Source organism: Mytilus trossulus, chromosome 1 (genome assembly GCF_036588685.1).
Source record: "Mytilus trossulus isolate FHL-02 chromosome 1, PNRI_Mtr1.1.1.hap1, whole genome shotgun sequence".
Lineage (NCBI taxonomy): Eukaryota > Metazoa > Mollusca > Bivalvia > Mytilida > Mytilidae > Mytilus > Mytilus trossulus.
Genome location: NC_086373.1, coordinates 94,791,566 through 94,810,809, shown reverse-complemented (window position 1 = coordinate 94,810,809; position 19,244 = coordinate 94,791,566). Strand labels below are relative to the sequence as shown.

The following is a 19,244-nucleotide window of genomic DNA, read 5'->3' as shown; positions in this document are numbered from 1 at the left end:
TGATTGTATCTTGTAATTCTTAATTCTCCTTGACGTTTCACAAACTGTATAGATATGCAGAGTTCGCGAAATCTTCGTTTGACCCGTCGGTCATTGGACCGACAAAGCAAAATTATTTGTCAGTCCTACAAAATTTTTGCCAGTCCTAAAAAAATCTGTCAATTTGATCCTAATATAAAATAATAACATATTTTATCCAAAAATATCTTTATAATTATTTTTAGTTTTATTTTTCACAGCCACCGACAAATTAATAATGAAGGACACGTTCTGTTCTTCTGATTGTTCTTATAGTCATCTTAACTATCAATTTCATCAACTGAATCATTTTCTCAGTATTTGTTATCTCCATCTAAGATTTCAATCGCCGATTGTTTGCCAAGAACAAATTTAGCAGGCCACGTGTAGATCGGCACTAAGTTTTCCATAGGTTTCAGCTTGTCTATAATAACAGGAATCCAGTACCAGATATAACCTGCAGGTACATCTGAAGACCCATGTAAACACGTATTGGAATTAGTTGCAATACAACTAATTACCGATAAAAAGGGAACTACAACGGCCGTTTTTTACATCGGTCATCAGGACCGGCTATAGGTTTCAAAATACTGGTCCGAGCCTCATTTTGGCGGTCAGGACCGACAGGACCGACCATTTTCGCGAACTCTGGATATGGCTCATTTCACTCACGTAATAAGAGCCTTTTTGATATTTGTCCGTCATTACTGGACACCAGAAAGGTTCCCTTAAAAATGTAGTTCTTGTATGACGTCAATATTTCAAGAGATGCATATTCTCGGGTTAACCAGGGCAGATTTCAAAATGGCAATAGGGTGTACTTTATATATCATGCAATATCTACTAGCAGTTTTATTTCATGAAGATACAGGAATCTGACAAAACAGTAAGCGTGAGCCGGAATCAGAACCCCTCAATGAGACCCCCATATTATGCAAATCTGCTATTGGACCTCTTAGGTAGTGGCTGGAGAAAAGTTGAGGGCAGTCTTTTTTGTGTCAAGTTTATGAATCTCTTCGATAATTTACTGCCATGGACAATCGTTTAGGTTATGAGGTGATGCATAACTGAAAATTGATTCAGATGAATGTACCTTTAGAGTGTTTGACTGTAACTTTTCGGGTGTATCATATATACTAGGCTGCTGTTGTCGAACATTTCGACCCGCCATCTTGGATCGAAAACAAATGAAATGTCAGTTCAGCTTTCCTTTGATGTTTCACTCATTAATCTTTAGAAACCAATAATTAACAATTAACAACATGTTAACACGTGGTCTTTTGTGTACATCTAGTTGCACTGAAGTGTTTACGCTCCAGGGCATCTAATTATTTGGAGTCTTTTGATCATATTGTTTGCAGAAATTTAATATTTGGTCACGTGACAAAATGTTTATGGTACTCTCTATTGTTTCGAAATCCAACGTCTTTCATTACATTATAGCAAACAATAATGGTAAAATCAATTATATAGAAATCGTTTAATTTTCTTTCGTTTCAAATTGATGTTGTTACATTTTTCTATATTTCATTTGAAAAGGGAAAATGTGGTGAAAATAAAAATACTGAAATGGAGGTTCTAAATACTAAACCAGCTTACTTTAACGGTAATTAATATTTCCGGAAACAAATTCCTTGTGACAATGTTATATTTTTGTCCTTTTGCTTAGGCCATATGACTTTTAATATCATCAAGGATTTGTAAAATTAAACAATTCATGAAAAAAAATGTATCACCGGCAAGAAACGACAGTCACTGTTCAGTCACTATGTTGGTTAAAAGCCCATTAGAGATTATGTTTTTCTCTGTTTGTATACCTTGTCGACTCTAAATAAAGCTTATTTATTTATTTATTTTATAAAACTGACTCTGAATTAGTACATGAAATTGATGAAGAATCCATAAACTGAAGATGATCAGGAATACGAATGTTTTTTTGTTCAGCACTATTAAAATTATTTAGTCAAACTTTAACACTAGTATTTATGTCAGTCATCATAACAAATTGGCAAATACGACCGTTTATTCAGTGTCTCATAAGTCTTTTTAGGCTGTGTGTTGATCTTTTTTTTTTATGTGATTGTACTTGTGTAAATATTTTACTATTGTGTAAGATCAATACGTGACACTCAAATAAAATAAATTTATTTATTTGTTCCCTTGTCACCATCTTACGGTGGTTATATATCTCAACTTGTACGATTCGCTCGTGTATGTAACAATGTTTTAGATTTTAACGAGAGACATTTATGTATTACTGAAAAATAATTACACCAGGGTTTTCGATATCACAAACTAGTCAAAACATTTACTAAATTTTATCATCGGTATAAAGACATCATTCGTAAATATAGCTCAACATGCAGACTTCTTATACGTTCAGGTATTTCACATCCAATTTTTTATGGAAATATTCTTTATAAAGCACAAAGGTGTCAGTATTCACCTCAGAAACTTACAAAACCTTTGAATAGACTTATTAAGAAGGGATATAATTACGATACTGTTGTCAAGTCATTAAAGATTGCATATTTTGGCGTTAATATTGAATCACTGATAAGGTCTTTGCGTCGGAACTAAACACATTTATTCTAAAAACAGTTGTTGGCATGACACGGGTTATGTTCTTCTCGGCATATATGTTATGATGGTATGATACTAAGCCCCTGGCGGGAGGGATTGTGCCTGATGTTCATATGATGAAATCATAATCTTTCAGTCGGTTTGATTGAAGTCTGGAGCTGGCATGTCAGTTAACTGCTAGTGGTCTGTTGTTATTTATGTATTATTGTCATTTTGTTTATTTTCTTTGGTTACATCTTCTGACATCATGCAGACTCGGACTTCTCTTGAACTGAATTTCAATGTGCGCATTGTTATGCGTTTACTTTTCTACATTGGTTAGAGGTAGAGGGGGAGGGTTGAGATCTCACAAACATGTTTAACCCCGCCGCATTTTTGCGCCTTTCCCAAGTCAGGAGCCTCTGGCCTTTGTTAGTCTTGTATTATTTTAATTTTAGTTTCTTGTGTACAATTTGGAAATTAGTATGGTGTTCATTATCACTGAACTAGTATATATTGTTAAGGGGCCAGCTGAAGGACGCCTCCGGGTGCGGGAATTTCTCTTTACATTGAAGACCTGTTGGTGACCTTCTGCTGTTGTTTTTTTATTTGGTCGGGTTGTTGTCTCTTTGACACATTCCCCATTTCCACTCTCAAATTTATTATCTTTATCTTATGCAGATCTTTATTGTAATAGATAAAATAAATGTTCACCTAAAACTGACTGCTGTGTGCAGACTTACCTGTGCGGTTTGTGAAGTTTGAAATGTTTGTAGATATATAAAAGTTAAAATTTTGCATATCTGAAAGATAAAATCGTTTTTGCTGAAGATCTGGATTAAAAAAAAATCGTCCTGAACATGCATGAAATATTTGCCACTGGACGTTAAGCAACCAACAACCAATCAATAATACGACATTGTCTTGGCATAAAGCTGGCATTTAATGTAGCGCCTTCCTCATATCATCATCAAGGATTTGTAAACTATACATTGAAATCAAATTTCATAAAGTTGATAAAACAAATGGTTTTTTTTACTAAATCGTCTGCATAAAAAAGACAAGACACTTGTTTATCATCTAGGCATGCCGGATCACAGAAAGCGTGCAAACCAATTGGCTTCAATGTTTTTTTAAACATACTGTGAATCATCGAAGTTTATATACGTTCCCTATGGCCATGCTATTACAGGGGACCTCAATATCGTCCAGGACAGAGAGGTTAAACACTTTTTGAAAAAAAAGGACCAAAATATCGTCCTCCATCTAAAACAGATTTGAAAGAGTGTCCGTGTATACGGGAAAATATATGTCATATACAAATCTCTTGATTCTGATTTGAATAAATGTATGAACGGGGTAGATAATAGAATATTACATTTTGAAAATAATCTAGAAATAAATTATAGAGTACATAATACACCGATTTCCAGAATAAGAAATAAACTTCAAGAACTTTCAAAGTGGTTTGTGTTTGTACCGGCCGACAAAGCAGCCATCATGCCAAGAAATCCTCGCTAAATTCCGGTCGACCTCCTACGGCACCCATTAGTGTTTAAAGATTTGATTTCATTCAACAAATTAATTTATGACCTTCATGTACGTGTCGCTTAGAACACAGCCATATACCAAATGGTCAATATTAATCATCCATGTAATTTGCTCTATGGGGGTGTTTGCAGAATTTCAACGGAGGCAATTTCTTGGCATGCAATGTGGTGGTGGTATGCCGTTATACTACACGGACGTTCTTACGAATGACATTTTTAAATTCATCTACATTCAACTCTTTGCACTCCACAGAGAGTCATATAGTAAACGAACATATATCTTAAGTAAATAAAAGTTCAAGGCTTCTTCTGAACATATGAAGGTCCCTACTGTGTATTGGCTACACAAAAACATTTAAATATCGTTTCATCTCGGCCTGAGCCCTCTTGTAAGTGTTCTGCAACTTATCTTTCAGTGCTATTTACAAGTTCATTAACTACTATTAACGGGCTCGTCAAAACCCACCATTTTTTTATTTAAAAATGTCCTGTACAAACGGTCAGGAATATGGCCATTGTTATATTATTGTTCGTTTCTGTGTGTGTTACATTTTAACGTTGCGTCGTTTGTTTTCTCTTATTTTTGAGTGTAAATTCACATTGCGATAAGACGTGTCACGGTACTTGTCTATCCCAAATTCATGTATTTGGTTTTGATGTTATATTTGTTATTATCGTTGGATTTTGTCTAATGCTTGGTCCGTTTCTGTGTGTGTTATATTATAGTGGTGTGTCGCTGTTCTGCTCTTATATTTAATGCGTTTCCCTCGGTTTTAGTTTGTTACCCGATGATTTTGTTTTTTGTCCATGGATTTATGAGTTTGAACAGCGGTATACTACTGTTGCCTTTATTCCTCATAAATTATTGTTATAAAATATATGAACATAGTGGAATAAACTATTTTTGGAGTGTTAAAAATTCTTTGGATGTTTTATATAAATTGCATGCTTTTGATAGTCCTTTTTTTTAATTCTGTTTACAGTTTTGATTTTTCTACTCTTTACACTACACTTCCACACTATCATATCAAACAAAGTTTTCCTATTTTAAAATTAAATGGTCGTTTGATAAATCTGAATGCAAGATTTTATTTTTTCAGCAAATTTATTTATTACCTTCATGTACGTGTCGTTTAGAACATGGCAATATAACAAATGGTCAATATTGATAATTCATGTAATTTGCTCTATTGGATATTTACAGAATTTCAATGGAGTCAATTTCTTGGCATTGATAATTTTATTTTGTTTTAATTTTGAGGTTTACCGCCGGGGTACCCGTTTGACACTGCAAGCATATATTATTACCTTGAAGAACATTGAAACAATGACTACTTGAAAATAAATGTTTAAACATTACTTATTGAAATGTTATAATTATCTTAATATTTATTTTTAATTGTCCAAGTTTATATGTGAAGTTGTAATATTATGTAAATGTTTTATAAGAGGTGAGACTCAAATAAATTATTGTCTTGTCTTGAATATAATAATAAAAATCCTTGTAATAACCAAGGAGGTTATATGGCCTCCATGTAATAACCAAGCGGAGAATTTAGCCTTGAAACAAGACCTAAGTAAGGTTTGTCATGGGTTAGGTTTAGACAAATATAAAGTAACAATAACGCTATTTTTTTCCATAGAAACACATATTTTTGTAACATCCGTAGTTAAAAGGTTTCTAACCCGATCTTGTATGTCGATAATCAGTCTTTAGACAATGTGTAAGAATAAGTTTTTTCGTCATTATTACGTTTTCAACGTAACCATAGCCAGTGCCCAAAATTATTAAACCAATACGGAAATTTACCGTATCACGTTCCGGTAAGAAGTCTACATTTGTTAACACCAAGAAAAGATAATCCTTTCGGAAAAAAAAACTGTCTGCAAAAATATTTTTTTATTTTAATAGTTATGGCATAATTTGGTGATGACATTATACCAGTAGATAATTTTATATAACATTTAGAAGTTATGCATATATTTTGATATTTTTTTCAGTGCAATGTCTAAAACTATAAAAATAATCAGTAGAACTCGCTGCAAACCCAAGTTCGATCATAGGCTGCACCAAAACAAAAGCTATAGATATAGATATCGAAGTACTTTCGTTGTCGAAAAATACGAAAATGTGACAGGATATGAAGAAGCAAAACCCTTCGAAGATATTCCTGGACCCAAGGGACTGCCTTACATTGGGACATTACTTCAGTACAGGAAAGGTATGATCAGACTGCGGTACCACGATTTCATGAGGATTACAAGAACTAATTAATGTCTAAAGGTCAAATCGAATATGTCCCAAAAACATGGTGTAATACTTATTAAATTAATATTAAAGTATACTATTTTAAGATATTAGTCGTTTTTACTCAATATTAAAGCGCAATTTAAACACCTGGAAATCGATAAGCATGTAAGTTATATGCAAATTACTTGTTGAAATTTGGTTACACACCATTATTCCAACAGCCCATTAGTCCAACAGCCCATTGGTCCGACAACCCATTAGTTCCACAATCCAATAGTCTGACAACCCATTGCTTCAACAGCCTGATACTCTGACAACCCATAAGTCTGACACTTATCAAGTCAAGTATCAGGATATCAGGGTAAAACAAATTTGTCTGTCTGTATTATTACGTTTAGATATGTAATATTAAACATATTTTAAGAAATAACTCTGTGACTATAACATAAGGCTAAGGTAGTTCACATACTTTCTATTTACTCCAAAATCTGTATATAGAATATAATAGAAAAAAATATTTCATTTTCCTTTTCCAAATTAAAGGATCTTTATAATCATATAAATCAAGAACAACCATTGATGGTGCGAGCTACTGATGATATTCCCGCCAAAATATTTCAGTAGACAGGAAGTTTTTGAGTTGTGAATCTGAAAAAGCATCACACAGTATAACTGACTTATATAAACCTTGAAACCAGATATCAGAAATCATTGTTTTTTAGTTCCTAAGAAAAATGTGACAAAAATTTTCAACTTGGCTGTCATGTAATGATTAATGAATTTGAAAATGCATCACAGGATACAACTGACTTTAATAAACATTTCAGAAATCCTTGTAATATAATTCATGAAAATGTTACATATCAGTATGTATGGTCAGATTATGTTTCTGTATGTGAGAGAGAGTTGTTCCCCTTTTGTCAGTATTTTGTATTTATGTTTGTGACGTCATCTTTGTCTGATTAAAATGTAGAAATGGAAGCTGATGTGTTTTTATGTGTCCGAATATAATCGTCTCCATTCATGCTACCAGAGCTATTCCCCTAGTCTGTAATATGGTGGAGTGACCTTAATGATCGTGAATAATGATTTATACGTATTTTGGATTTGTTTTTCAATGGATTTTGGATATTTTTACTTGTAAAATTGACCGACTGTTCCTGATGGATCCTGCCATACCGCCATGATGCTGAACACTTTTAATTGTTTTTGAAAATTTATATCTGGACGTTTATTAAAACCAACATTTAGATTGATTTTTTTGGAAAGAAGAACAGACCATGTCTCATCTTGTATACGTTCTGTCTTTGTGATTTGTGATGAATGTCAACTACCTGTATCCCGTTTTAAACCTGAAGCACGTGAGATTTATCTCCTTGCATCATGATCATGCATTTTATTTCTGTAACATTCGTTTGGATCCTGTTTATACACATGTACATTAATCATATGCTATTTTCATTTGACATTTTTCAATTTGTATCGGTGATAACTGTATCGCCATCCATACTCGAGTTCTGATTTCACTGGTCAGAAGAGCCTATTTTACTGTTTATTGATGTTCACCCAGATTAACCTGTTGAACTACACGTGTGATGTGTATTGCGTAATGTTGACTGTATTGCTGTTGTGTCCATTCCGCCGTAACCTGTATTAAAATGTAGAAATGGAAGCTGATGTGTTTTTATGTGTCCAAATATAATCGTCTCCATCCATGCTACCAGAGCTATTCCCCTAGTCTGTAATAAAAAAGATGCAACGAAAATATTAATGGGTCGGGCAGACTAACTAATGGACAGACCGTTGGCAGGACGAACAGACAGAGGTAGAACTGTATACCTCCACTTTTTCGAAGCAACTGTCTAATGATTTGGTCAACTTTAAGACATTACAATACTAGTTCATATTCTGGACGCCAATCTTTGCTCCTTTATTATGTAATTCACTAACAAATTCTGACATCAGACTCAGACTTCTCTTGAACTGAATTTTAATGTGCGTATTGTTATGCGTTTACTTTTCTACATTGGTTAAAGGTATAGGGGGAGGGTTGAGATCTCACAAACATGTTTAATCCCGCCACATTTTTGTGCCTGTCCCAAGTCAGGAGCCTCTGGCCTTTGTTAGTCTTGTATTATTTTAATTTTAGTTTCTTGTGTATAATTTGGAAATTAGTATGGCGTTCATTTCTTTAACATAGTATTTTGATTTTCTCAGACATACTGAAAACCAAGTTTACCTTATAACACTTTTTATTTACTATAAAAACCATTAGGAAAGTTTAAGTTTTCATTGTATGCTTTATACACCCGTCAAAATTTTGACTGTACGTATTATGGTATACACATGTCCGGTGTCCGTTTGTCCGTCTGTCTGTCTGTCCGGCGTAAACATGTCGCACCGTTACTTGAGAATGACTTATCCAAATTTCATGAAACTTAATCTAGTTGTTTCTTATGATGGTCAAATGATCTGTATACTTTTTGGTGAAAATTAGATTTAAACTTTTTGATTTACGGCACTTTTTACTAAAACAGGGGTGTGTTTTTTTTCTCATGTTACACTGTATCTCAAAAACAATTCTTGATTATGGCTTAAAACTTTAAACACTTCTTAGTTATATTAATCTTAATATCTGTATACTTTTTGGTGATGATTCAAAATTTCATTTTTGAGTTTTTCAGTATTTTGTAAAAAAGGGGGAGGTTTTTTTTTACATGTCGTGCCATATCTCAAAATTAATTTATGTTTATTGCTACAAACTTTACACATGTCTTTGCTATATTAATCTTAAGATCTGTATACTTTTTGATGATGATTTTAAAATTTTATTTTTGAGTGATTGAGTATTTTGTAAAAAAGGGGGAGGTTTTTTTTTCTGTTGTGCCGTAATTCTATAACAATTTATGATTATTGCTTAAAACATTACACACTTCTTTGTTATATTGATCTTAAGATTTGTATACTTTTTGGTGATGACTCAAATATTTATTTTTGAGTTATTGAGTATTTTGTTAAACAGGGGAGGTTTTTTTTACATGTCGCCCCGTGTCTCTAAAATAATTTACGATTATTGCTTAAAACTTTACACACTTTTTAGTTATATTTATCTTAATATCTGTATACTTTTTGGTTTTGATTCAAAATTTTATTTTAGTGATATTTAGTTTTTTGTAAAAAAAAAACCAGGGTGGGGGTTTCCCCTGTGTCTCAAGAACTATATATGGTTATTGCTTAAAACTTTCTCAGAAACTATTTATGATTATTGCATAAAACTTCCACACAAGACGTCGGGCGTATCATGCGCTTATGGCGCAGCGGTTTATTTACCATACCCTCACTGTCCTAATTCAGAAAGTACAGCATTATTAACAGCACCTTTATTTACACCCAATAAAAATTTAACAAATTTTATTTGAATTTTATTTGGACTGAAGTTTGCATAGTTTGACTCGATGGTAGTATTTTGTTCCACTAAACTAATAATAGCCCACACTCCGATGCTATATAACATATATCATAGAGAACGGAGTTGTTTTTTTTAGTGAAAATTTACCAATTCACTAAGAAAAACGCTTTTTGTTGGAACAATAGGCTGACAAAATAGTGGGTTGTCGGAGTAATGGGCTGTCTGAATAATGGTTGTCGGACTAATGGGATGTCACTGTTGAAAACAATATGGCAGACATAATTATTCAGAAGGTAGAAAAATTTTAAAAATTGGCATACCAAACGATTTCCTGAAGATACTTGTATTCATATTGAGTATTTACGACTAAAATGTTTCAGACCTTATAATTATATAAATTTAAGCAGTATAACACCATAAAAAATGGTGTTTTTTGGACAAATCAATTTGTCCTTGGGATATTAATTTGTTCTTGTAATCCTTAGGAAATGGTGGTGCCCACCAGACTGTGGTTAATATGCTTTCGAGACCCATACATGTATTTCCATGACATCCATTGGATAGCCATATCATCCACACTTTTAAGTTTGTTTTTTTTTCATTGAGCAAGTTATCAACAATATTCTTTAAATTTCTTTAAATTAAATCATTATCAGACTACTTTGATTTATATTTAAACTTATTGTTATCATATAAAAAAGAAGATGTGCCATTTCCATTCTCAATTTTGTTTTATGATTGCCAATGAGACAACTATCCACAAAAGACCAAAAATGACACAAACATTAACAAACTATAGGTCACCTTACGGCCTTCAGTCAGTCAGCTATAAAAGGCCCCGATAAGACAATGTAAAATGATTTAAATGAGAAAATCAGTTTGTTTATGCAAGATATTAAACATCAATTTAGATCTTTTATAGTATATATTGTTTTATTAGATTTCAAGTGTATAACAAATAATGTAAAAAAACAGCACATTACATTTACAAGTTATGATAACCATCTACGTCACTAACCTGTTCTTGGGAGTCCTTGGAAAATAGGGGTTCCCACATGGGTCATACAATGTAGATGGGGGTACATTAATTTCCCTAGAACTCACAAAAACTCAATAGGGACCCCAATAACTGACAGATATTAACTGCAAACTTGATTTTATGTGATTTAATAATGCTTCCATTGATAACTATCATGACTATCATGACTATGACCACACATTTTAGATATTTGTCATTCCTAGATAGTTACAGTACAATTTGACTTCAGAAATTTGAAGTGTGTGCCTTGTATTCTCAATTTTAAGTTCCTTGTATAAAAATATGGCAGTATATTTATTCAATAAATAAAATAACTATTAACTTCATGTTATTACTTTTTTTTAAGTTCACAGAAAATTGTTTTGTGTTTGTTACATGCAAGTTTGTTTTATACCATTGTATAACAATATGGCAGATGCAATTATTCAAATGGTGGGTAATTCTTCTTTTTCGAAACATTTAATGATTGTTTTCAGACATATTTTTTTAACTTTTACGTGATTAAAGAAGGGAGGAAAAGAAAATGACTTAAAGGTGGAAGTTAAAAAACTTATTTTTTTCCCCACGTTTATACAAAAAATGCTAAATTAGGACTTATGGCATCTTCTTTCCAGGACCTTTCAATAGATTTAATGTGGACATATTCCAGGATGCCTTGATGTCCAGGTACAAAGAATATGGTCCTATAATGAAAGAAACTATAGGTGGAGTAACTGCTGTTAGACTGTTTGATCCAGATTTTGTCAGAACTATGTATCAGTATGAAGGCAAAATTCCATATGTAGCCCCATTATTGGATACAACAAAACAGTACAGAGAACAAAGGAATCTTTCCCCAGGGTTAGGTAATACGTAAGTATAAGTCTTATTAGATCAGTCACAAGTGAAAAACATTGTCATTGGTTGTAATATGTATCATATCTTAATGTAGATCTTGTTGATGGCTGATCTTTAATAGCTATTGTTTAGTTTATTTTAGATCTTTGGTGATTTAGGTTTTGAAATGTTGCATTTATCTCTACACATGTATCAAGTAATATAAGATATATACAAACTGTTTATTGGACGACTAAGGTGAAATTGCATAGTGTGGCCATCGAGTAAATACTGGTCATAAAATAGAATATGGATACTAGTTTTACTATGATGTCTGTTAAAAGCTAAATAGAGTATATATTTTGAGCTGGAGTTGTTAACTATGCTAACTCTTACAGCTTATTCATTTATTATTATTTCTATTATATCGATACAATTTACATGATTTTTAATGTTTTTTTTAATAACAGTGAATGTGAGGATAGAATACAAACTGTATGAATTGAGAAAATAAAAAAGCAAAGGACATAAAGGCACATCGTAAAGTTATATAGATTTCCATGCTCCCTGAAAAATGTGCAACCTTATTTGCCTTAAGTTTATATTTTTTTAAAATAGCTATGTCTGCATTGAAGAAAGTCATATACTGAAAAGAAAACAGAAAAATGTCATATGCTAGATATAAAAAAAGAAGATGTGGTATGCTTGCCAATGAGACAACTCTCCACAACAGACCAAAATGACACAGAAATTAACAACTATAGGTCACGGTACGACCTTCAACAATGAGGTTCGCTGCCTTTGACATAATCATCATACTGGTAGTATATTTTCTTGATGAACACTTTCTAATACGTCCTAGATTTCAAAACATTCTGAAATAGCAAAATGATGTAAGAGAATTCCACTGATTTTTTTCAGCAATGGAGATGAATGGTACAGACTTAGAAGTGCAGTACAACAGATGATGATGAGACCAAAGGAGGTCACTGTTTATCTCCCTTTAGTGGAACAAGTTGTTAATGATTTCATAAAGCATATAAAAAATGTTAAAAACGAAAATGATGAAATTCATGATTTTAGACGTGAAGCTGCAAAATGGAATTTAGAATGTAAGTAATGTTTATATGTCATTACCATCCTAGCAATTCTTTTGGTAATGAACTACATCTCACAAACATGTTTAACCCTGCCACATTTTTGCGCCTGTCCCAAGGACGCCTCCCGGTGCGGGAATGTTTTAACATGTTAAACCTTTAGATTGTTAATTGAGATCTATATTATATATGATAAAGTGAACTATTTCAACTAAAAAACAAGAAAACAATTTATTTAAACAACATGTGTGCATTTTTCAGCCTCAGGAATGACATGCTTTGAAGCTAGATTAGGATGTCTGTTGCCAAACATTGAAGATCATCTGTTGAAAATGATACACTATAATGATGAAATATTTGCTTTATCTGCAAAATTACAAGTCAGTCTCCCTATTCATAAAGTGTTTACGACACCACTATGGAGGAAGCTTGTTTATGCTGAGGATTATTTCTTTGGGTAAGTAAATGGTATTATATATATCAAAAGGTTACATGAATGCAGATGTTACATTTTGGTGGTAAGTATTTTCCTGTTTTATTTCAAGGACCGTACAGTAGGAACCCTCCAACTCCAGGATATAGTATTAACTACTTTTTTGATACATTTATGATGCAGTACACTGTTCCTAAAAATATATTTTTTTTGGCAACTAACCAATAAAAACAGGAGTAGGGCAGGAAGTATGTGTCTAGTTTCAGAATTGTGCTCTATGATATGACCTAGCTTCGATTGAGGACCGTTTGTTCACATTATTGTATCCAGAATAAGATAATGATACATTTAGATTCATTCCTTACATTAGTGAACAATACAGGCTCCCAGGACTTAGATGACTACTAAAGTTGGTTGTAGTCATTTAGATAACAAAGGCATTTTGTTTTTCAGAAATGGACAACAGTTAGTGGATGAAACAATTAATAAGATTAAAGACTTAGAGAAATCTGGGAAATTAGAGGACGGTGATTATAATTTCCTTACTTACCTGATTTCTCGACCAGAACTAAGTTATAAGGATGTCAGTATTATCACATTGTCATTGTTTGGTGATGGATTAAACACAGTAAGTTAATTTTTACACATTCGCCTCTTTTTAAGTTAATTTTGTGCCATTGAAATTCCACAAAATGAAAAGTATTAATTGATTTGTGAAGGTGATGTTCACTAAAACAACAAAATGTACTTTTCAATGAAATGCACTTTTCATGCTTTTTAAAATGACCTCTCTGAATCAGCCAATATTCATATATCAATAGATATGTTGTTTTCTAATTATAATTGTTTTTCCTTGACACAAATTTTATGCATTTTAATTTCTTGAAACAATAACCTCAGGGTCCAAATTGCAGCTATGACAAATCACAGACAATGATGATATATCATTTTAGTTACAAAACAAGGCTGGACACCTCAACTTTTAATATAAAAAAAATTACAAAAGTCTAACTTTTGAAATATGGTGTTCAGTTGTTGATTTTTAGTTTTTATTTTTGTTTTTTTCCAGACTGTTCCAACCTTACTTTTCACCATGTTTTGTCTTGCTAAATGTCCTCGTGCTCAAGAAAAGGCATACCAAGAAATATCTCAATTCTTACCACAAGAAGGGGAGATAACACCTGAGATTATCAACAAATTTGTTTACCTTAAAGCCTGTGTTAAAGAGGCGGCTAGGTATGTTATCTAATAAAAATATTAAAAAATACAATTTTAATAAAATTGAGAATGGAAACGGGGAATGTGTCATAGAGACAACAACCCGACCAAATAAAAAAACAACAGCAGAAGGTCACCAACAGGTCTTCAAAGTAGCGAGAAATTCCCGCACCTGGAGGCCTCCTTCAGCTGGCCCCTAAACAAATATATACTAGTTCAGTGATAATGAACACCATACTAATTTCCAAATTGTACACAAGAAACTAAAATTAAAATAATACAAGACTAACAAAGGCCAGAGGCTCCTGACTTGGGACAGGCGCAAAAATGCGGCGGGGTTAAACATGTTTATGAGATGTCAACCCTCCCCCTATACCTCTAACCAATGTAGAAAAGTAAACGCATAACAATACGCACGTTAAAATTCAGTTCAAGAGAAGTCCGAGTCTGATAAAGAAAATGACAATAATACATAAATAACAACAGACTACTATAAATAATAACTTGTTCTATATCAATTCCGTTAAAAGCTACAAGAACACCCCCACGAAATTGCAGGCTTTTAGACCGTATTGAAACTTTTAAAGTACATGTATAATTTTTTTTACCAAAAATTTAACTGGAGAAATTCAGTTTCATAGGTACGTAGGGACAGGACTATTTTGTTTATCCCTCCCCCTGTTTTCCAAAGATTGATATGTTTTGTTTTCTGTTTTTTTCTGTATATTAAGATGAACATACATATACTATAAACGGTCACTGTTATATTATAGTGACTCTCTATATAATACATCAGTGAGAGCCGTGGAAAGTAAACTATTGGAATTGATAGTAAATAGAAAATACACTTCATTTATATATAGTATATGTATGATCATAGTATACAGAAAAACATGAAAGTAGTCAGAAAATTGTCCCATCCCCAAGTAATTATGTGTAATTTTAAAGGATAAGTCCTAAACCGAAGTCATTTATGTTACTCAAAAGTCAATCCAATGAATTAAAACACATCTGGACGCCTTTATTTTTGTTTTCCTCACAAAATAACTCAAACTGAATAATCATAAGTAAGGAAGATAAATGCAACTATGCATTGTACCTATAGGAAACAGAGACTTTATGATTAATTTATTTTGAGAGGAAGATATGGATGAGATAAATTTAGAACAATTTTGTTTTCATTTGCTGCACTAAAGCTGTATAAACTATTTATGTACAGTTATGTAGGTTCACTAGATAATATATGGTTATGGTTACATATTTTACAGATTTATGCCTATAGGTCTTGATATAAAAAGAATTCCACAGAAAAATGTGGTGATTGGTGGATATCAAGTACAAGCAGGGGTAAGCAAATATTGATTTCTAATAATTTGTGTTTGTTAATAAAATTTTCATCAGTTTAGTTGAAACTATTTTCCATCATTTCATGAATTTTATGTGTACATTTAAAATGTCGAGAATATATTTTATATTTGTCAGGTATCTTGCCATGATATAAGAAGATATTGTATGAGTGCCAATGAGACAACTCTTCATCCAAGTCACAATTTGTAAAAGTAAACAATTATAGGTCAGAGTGCAGCCTTCAATATGGTGCTAGCAGAGAACTTTGTAGAGAAAATAAAATGTATTCATTCATAGTTGTTCTGTTGGTGTTTTTACATTATGCATTGTTATTTTTTAATAAAAAGAATTGTATGTATTAAATTTACATCTTAACATAAAACTTAAGGAGCATATGTATTATGCATTCTATATGTATAATCAACTAATTTCATTGTTTGAGCAATTAATTTCCCCTCATTAACAACTACTATATCTTTATTTCAGACAATTGTAGAATTTTGTAATTTTGTCTTGTTTAAGTCACCTGACCACTTTGTTGACCCAGAAGAATTTCTGCCAGAAAGATGGTTGAGGGATGGATCGGCACATAATATACACCCTTACTTGCTAACACCATTTGGACATGGCCCAAGGATGTGTGCAGGTTAGTGAGAACTTTTGATAATAGAAATATAAAAAAAAAATTGTGAAAATATTGTAAGGGGGAAAAAAATGATAAAATATGATGTCCATTTATCTTAATTTTTAATGATCTGTATTAAAAACAAATATGGCAAATGGGAGACAAGAACATAAAAATAGGTGCACACACAACTTTGAGTGAATTGTATATGCTAGAGGTTTTGTTCAAGCATAGATCAATGGATTCTGTTTTGATAGATGTATACTCTACCACACAACCCCATTGATAATGACATTTATCCAATTGCAATAGTTAATGGTCAAACTTTAAAATATGAGGTTAACCAAATATTTTAAAATTTGTAAAGGAGTAAGGTTCTAAAATAGCCCCCTTTTTTAGCTTAAATTTCAATTTAGGATTTATTGACCAATATTAAAAGAAATTATAGCTATTACAATGACTAGATAGGAAATAAATCATTTTTTAGAAAATTTACATTCCTGTGTTTTATGATGAACTCACAAGTTATATTCCTATTGTTTTTCAATGAAAAAATCAATAAAAATGGCTAAATTTCCATAGATTATTGGACAAGAAACACAGAGTGCATATGTTGACAACAAAAATCTTTTAAAATAAAGTTTGTGGAGATATTTCACATGTCATATGTGAATACTTAGTTTTATCTACGCCTGCGCTCTATGATTCATGCTCCTAAATATGTTTGAAATTCAGCCAATTTTGTAAAATTGTACCAAAATTTCATATTTTGACGGTTTTGGGATGTAAAAACCAACGTGTTTGAATTAAACTTTGACAAAAATAGTTCTATTTAACTTTCTCACTTGTCTTTAAGTCATCATGAAACATGTTTTGTCTTGTTACATTGAACCTTGTAATCGGGGCCAAATAGAGCCCTTACTGAACTTACTTCTTTAACTACCAAGAGTGGATAAATATTATACTGAGCAGGGATAAGTGGTAGAATATATTTCTCTCATAATTTAATGGAATTATGAAATTATAAGAATATGTGGTATGATAGCAAATGAGACAACTCTTCAAAAGAGACCAAATGCCGCAGAAATTAACATCTACAGATCACTGTACAGTCTATAAGAATGTTCAGAATGCATTTGGCAGGTTTATCAAGATTATAAACTGGTCAGAATCTAAAAGTAAACAGAAGTATACAAATGCAGTGCTTGTTAGAGTTCAGAATAGAAATTTGAATGTTGAGTTAGAAGCTATGTAATGTAGGTCAATTCCATGACCTTTAAGGATATTTTTCAAAGTGTACAACCTTACATATAGTGATTTATTGATGCCTGGGATAAAAAAACAGTTTTAGAATAACTAATACAAGAATTGAAATATAGATAAATAACCAATAAGTGCCTGAAAACCCCATTAATTAGTGTTTTGTTTAGTACATAAGTTCATTATCAGTGTTGTTGTGCCAGGAATTAATTGCTTTCAAGTCTTTAATTCTTGGAACTGTTATTCTTTTAATTACATTGACCATGTTGAATGGAAAATAAGCAGAAAGTATAGGAACTTATCTTTTTCAGTGCATTCTCAATATTTGTTTTGATGCAAAGTCATCTAAAATGTCTTTACAACAATTATTGATTTCTGATGTCAGAGGAATGAAATCATAGAAAACTTTCACCTGTAAAATTGGTGGTTTTTATTTTGATTGCAAATTTCATTGCAACCAATGTAACGTATTTCATTTGCTTTACTCCTTTAGGAAGAAGATTTGCAGAACAAGAATTATATGTATTACTGGGACGTATGATACAAAACTTTAAAATTGAGTGGCATGGGAAAGACATGACTCAAAAGTATCAGGTCTTAATGGTACCTGACAAGCCAGCCACATTTACGTTTGTCGATCGATGATTCTTATGTTTATAATTATAAACGGAAACATTTATGTGATACAGACATAATAAGTTATATAATAATCAGATCATGGCAAGAAAAGAGGATTAAACATCCAGACAAATTATAAATGAAATGAAACTGCATGGAAATTAAAGAAATTGGTAAATTAAGAGTGGAAACATGTTTCATGTTATTCCACCAGTAATGAATACCAACTCTATTGAAAATCCAAAATAAACATCTGTGATATATTATGTGTAAATAAGTTTGTAAATGATGAATTATTAAAGCTTTAGTTGACATAGAAAATGACAGTTGTTATCTTATAGTTTGTTTCTGTGTGTGTTGCTTTGTTGTTTGTTTGTTGTTGCACTTCAGTGTTTCTGTTGTTTCGTTGGTCTCCTCTCAATGGATTTATGACGTTTGAAAAGCAGTGTACTACTGTTTTCTTAATTTAGTTCAAAATAGCAGTTCATTGTGTTAGACTTTCTCTAATTATAGTTTTCAAACATTAGGACTAGACAACATTTAAAATGAGATATGCTCTTTGAAAGTTAAAATAATTTTGTCAGTGCTCTTGCACTTTGAGTATTCATCAATGAAACTGAAAATGAGTAAAGTATATTATATTGAATTGCCTTAAGTTAGAAATGAGTACTGGTATTAATCATTGTGAAGATGTCTTACAGCATGTCCCTCTTGCTTAAATTTAAAGTGATCTTAAACTTTGTTTCAAACACTGAACTTATATAGCTTGGGATTTTATTCAACTATCCATTGCTCTTAAGGATAATATTAACAAACATTTGGTATAGGTGTATATTTGAAGAAAACATGTCTACCTCTTTTAGTAAGGTTTATGGTAAACAGACGAGATTTGTTCAAAAGAATGTACTATCAATAAACCGTAATAGACAGTTTAACTATAAGTTGTGTGATATACAAGTAGTAACTATTTTCTTCTAAACACTGAGTAGCAGCTGCAAGCT

The 19,244-nt window shown here is 32.0% G+C and overlaps 2 protein-coding genes across 3 annotated transcripts in view; one reads left to right on the top strand and one right to left on the bottom strand.

Moving 5' to 3' along the window:
• LOC134691524 (cortactin-binding protein 2-like) overlaps positions 1–1,405 on the bottom strand; it is a 40,180-nt gene extending 38,775 nt beyond the window's left edge. For both annotated transcript variants that reach the window (XM_063552086.1, XM_063552095.1), the window contains exon 1: positions 1,112–1,405. In XM_063552086.1, the coding sequence (XP_063408156.1) occupies positions 1,112–1,189 (78 nt within the window). In that variant the 5' untranslated portion in view covers positions 1,190–1,405. The remainder of the gene's footprint in view (positions 1–1,111) is intronic.
• Positions 1,055–18,558, top strand: LOC134691536 (probable cytochrome P450 CYP44). Its single transcript, XM_063552106.1, has 10 exons — positions 1,055–1,074; positions 6,132–6,352; positions 11,444–11,681; positions 12,567–12,757; positions 13,004–13,199; positions 13,629–13,803; positions 14,245–14,411; positions 15,662–15,740; positions 16,227–16,386; positions 18,119–18,558. Exons 1-10 carry the CDS (start codon positions 1,070–1,072, stop codon positions 18,268–18,270), a joined length of 1,584 nt encoding a protein of 527 aa, XP_063408176.1. The 5' UTR covers positions 1,055–1,069; the 3' UTR covers positions 18,271–18,558.
• Positions 18,559–19,244: the final 686 nt, after the last annotated feature.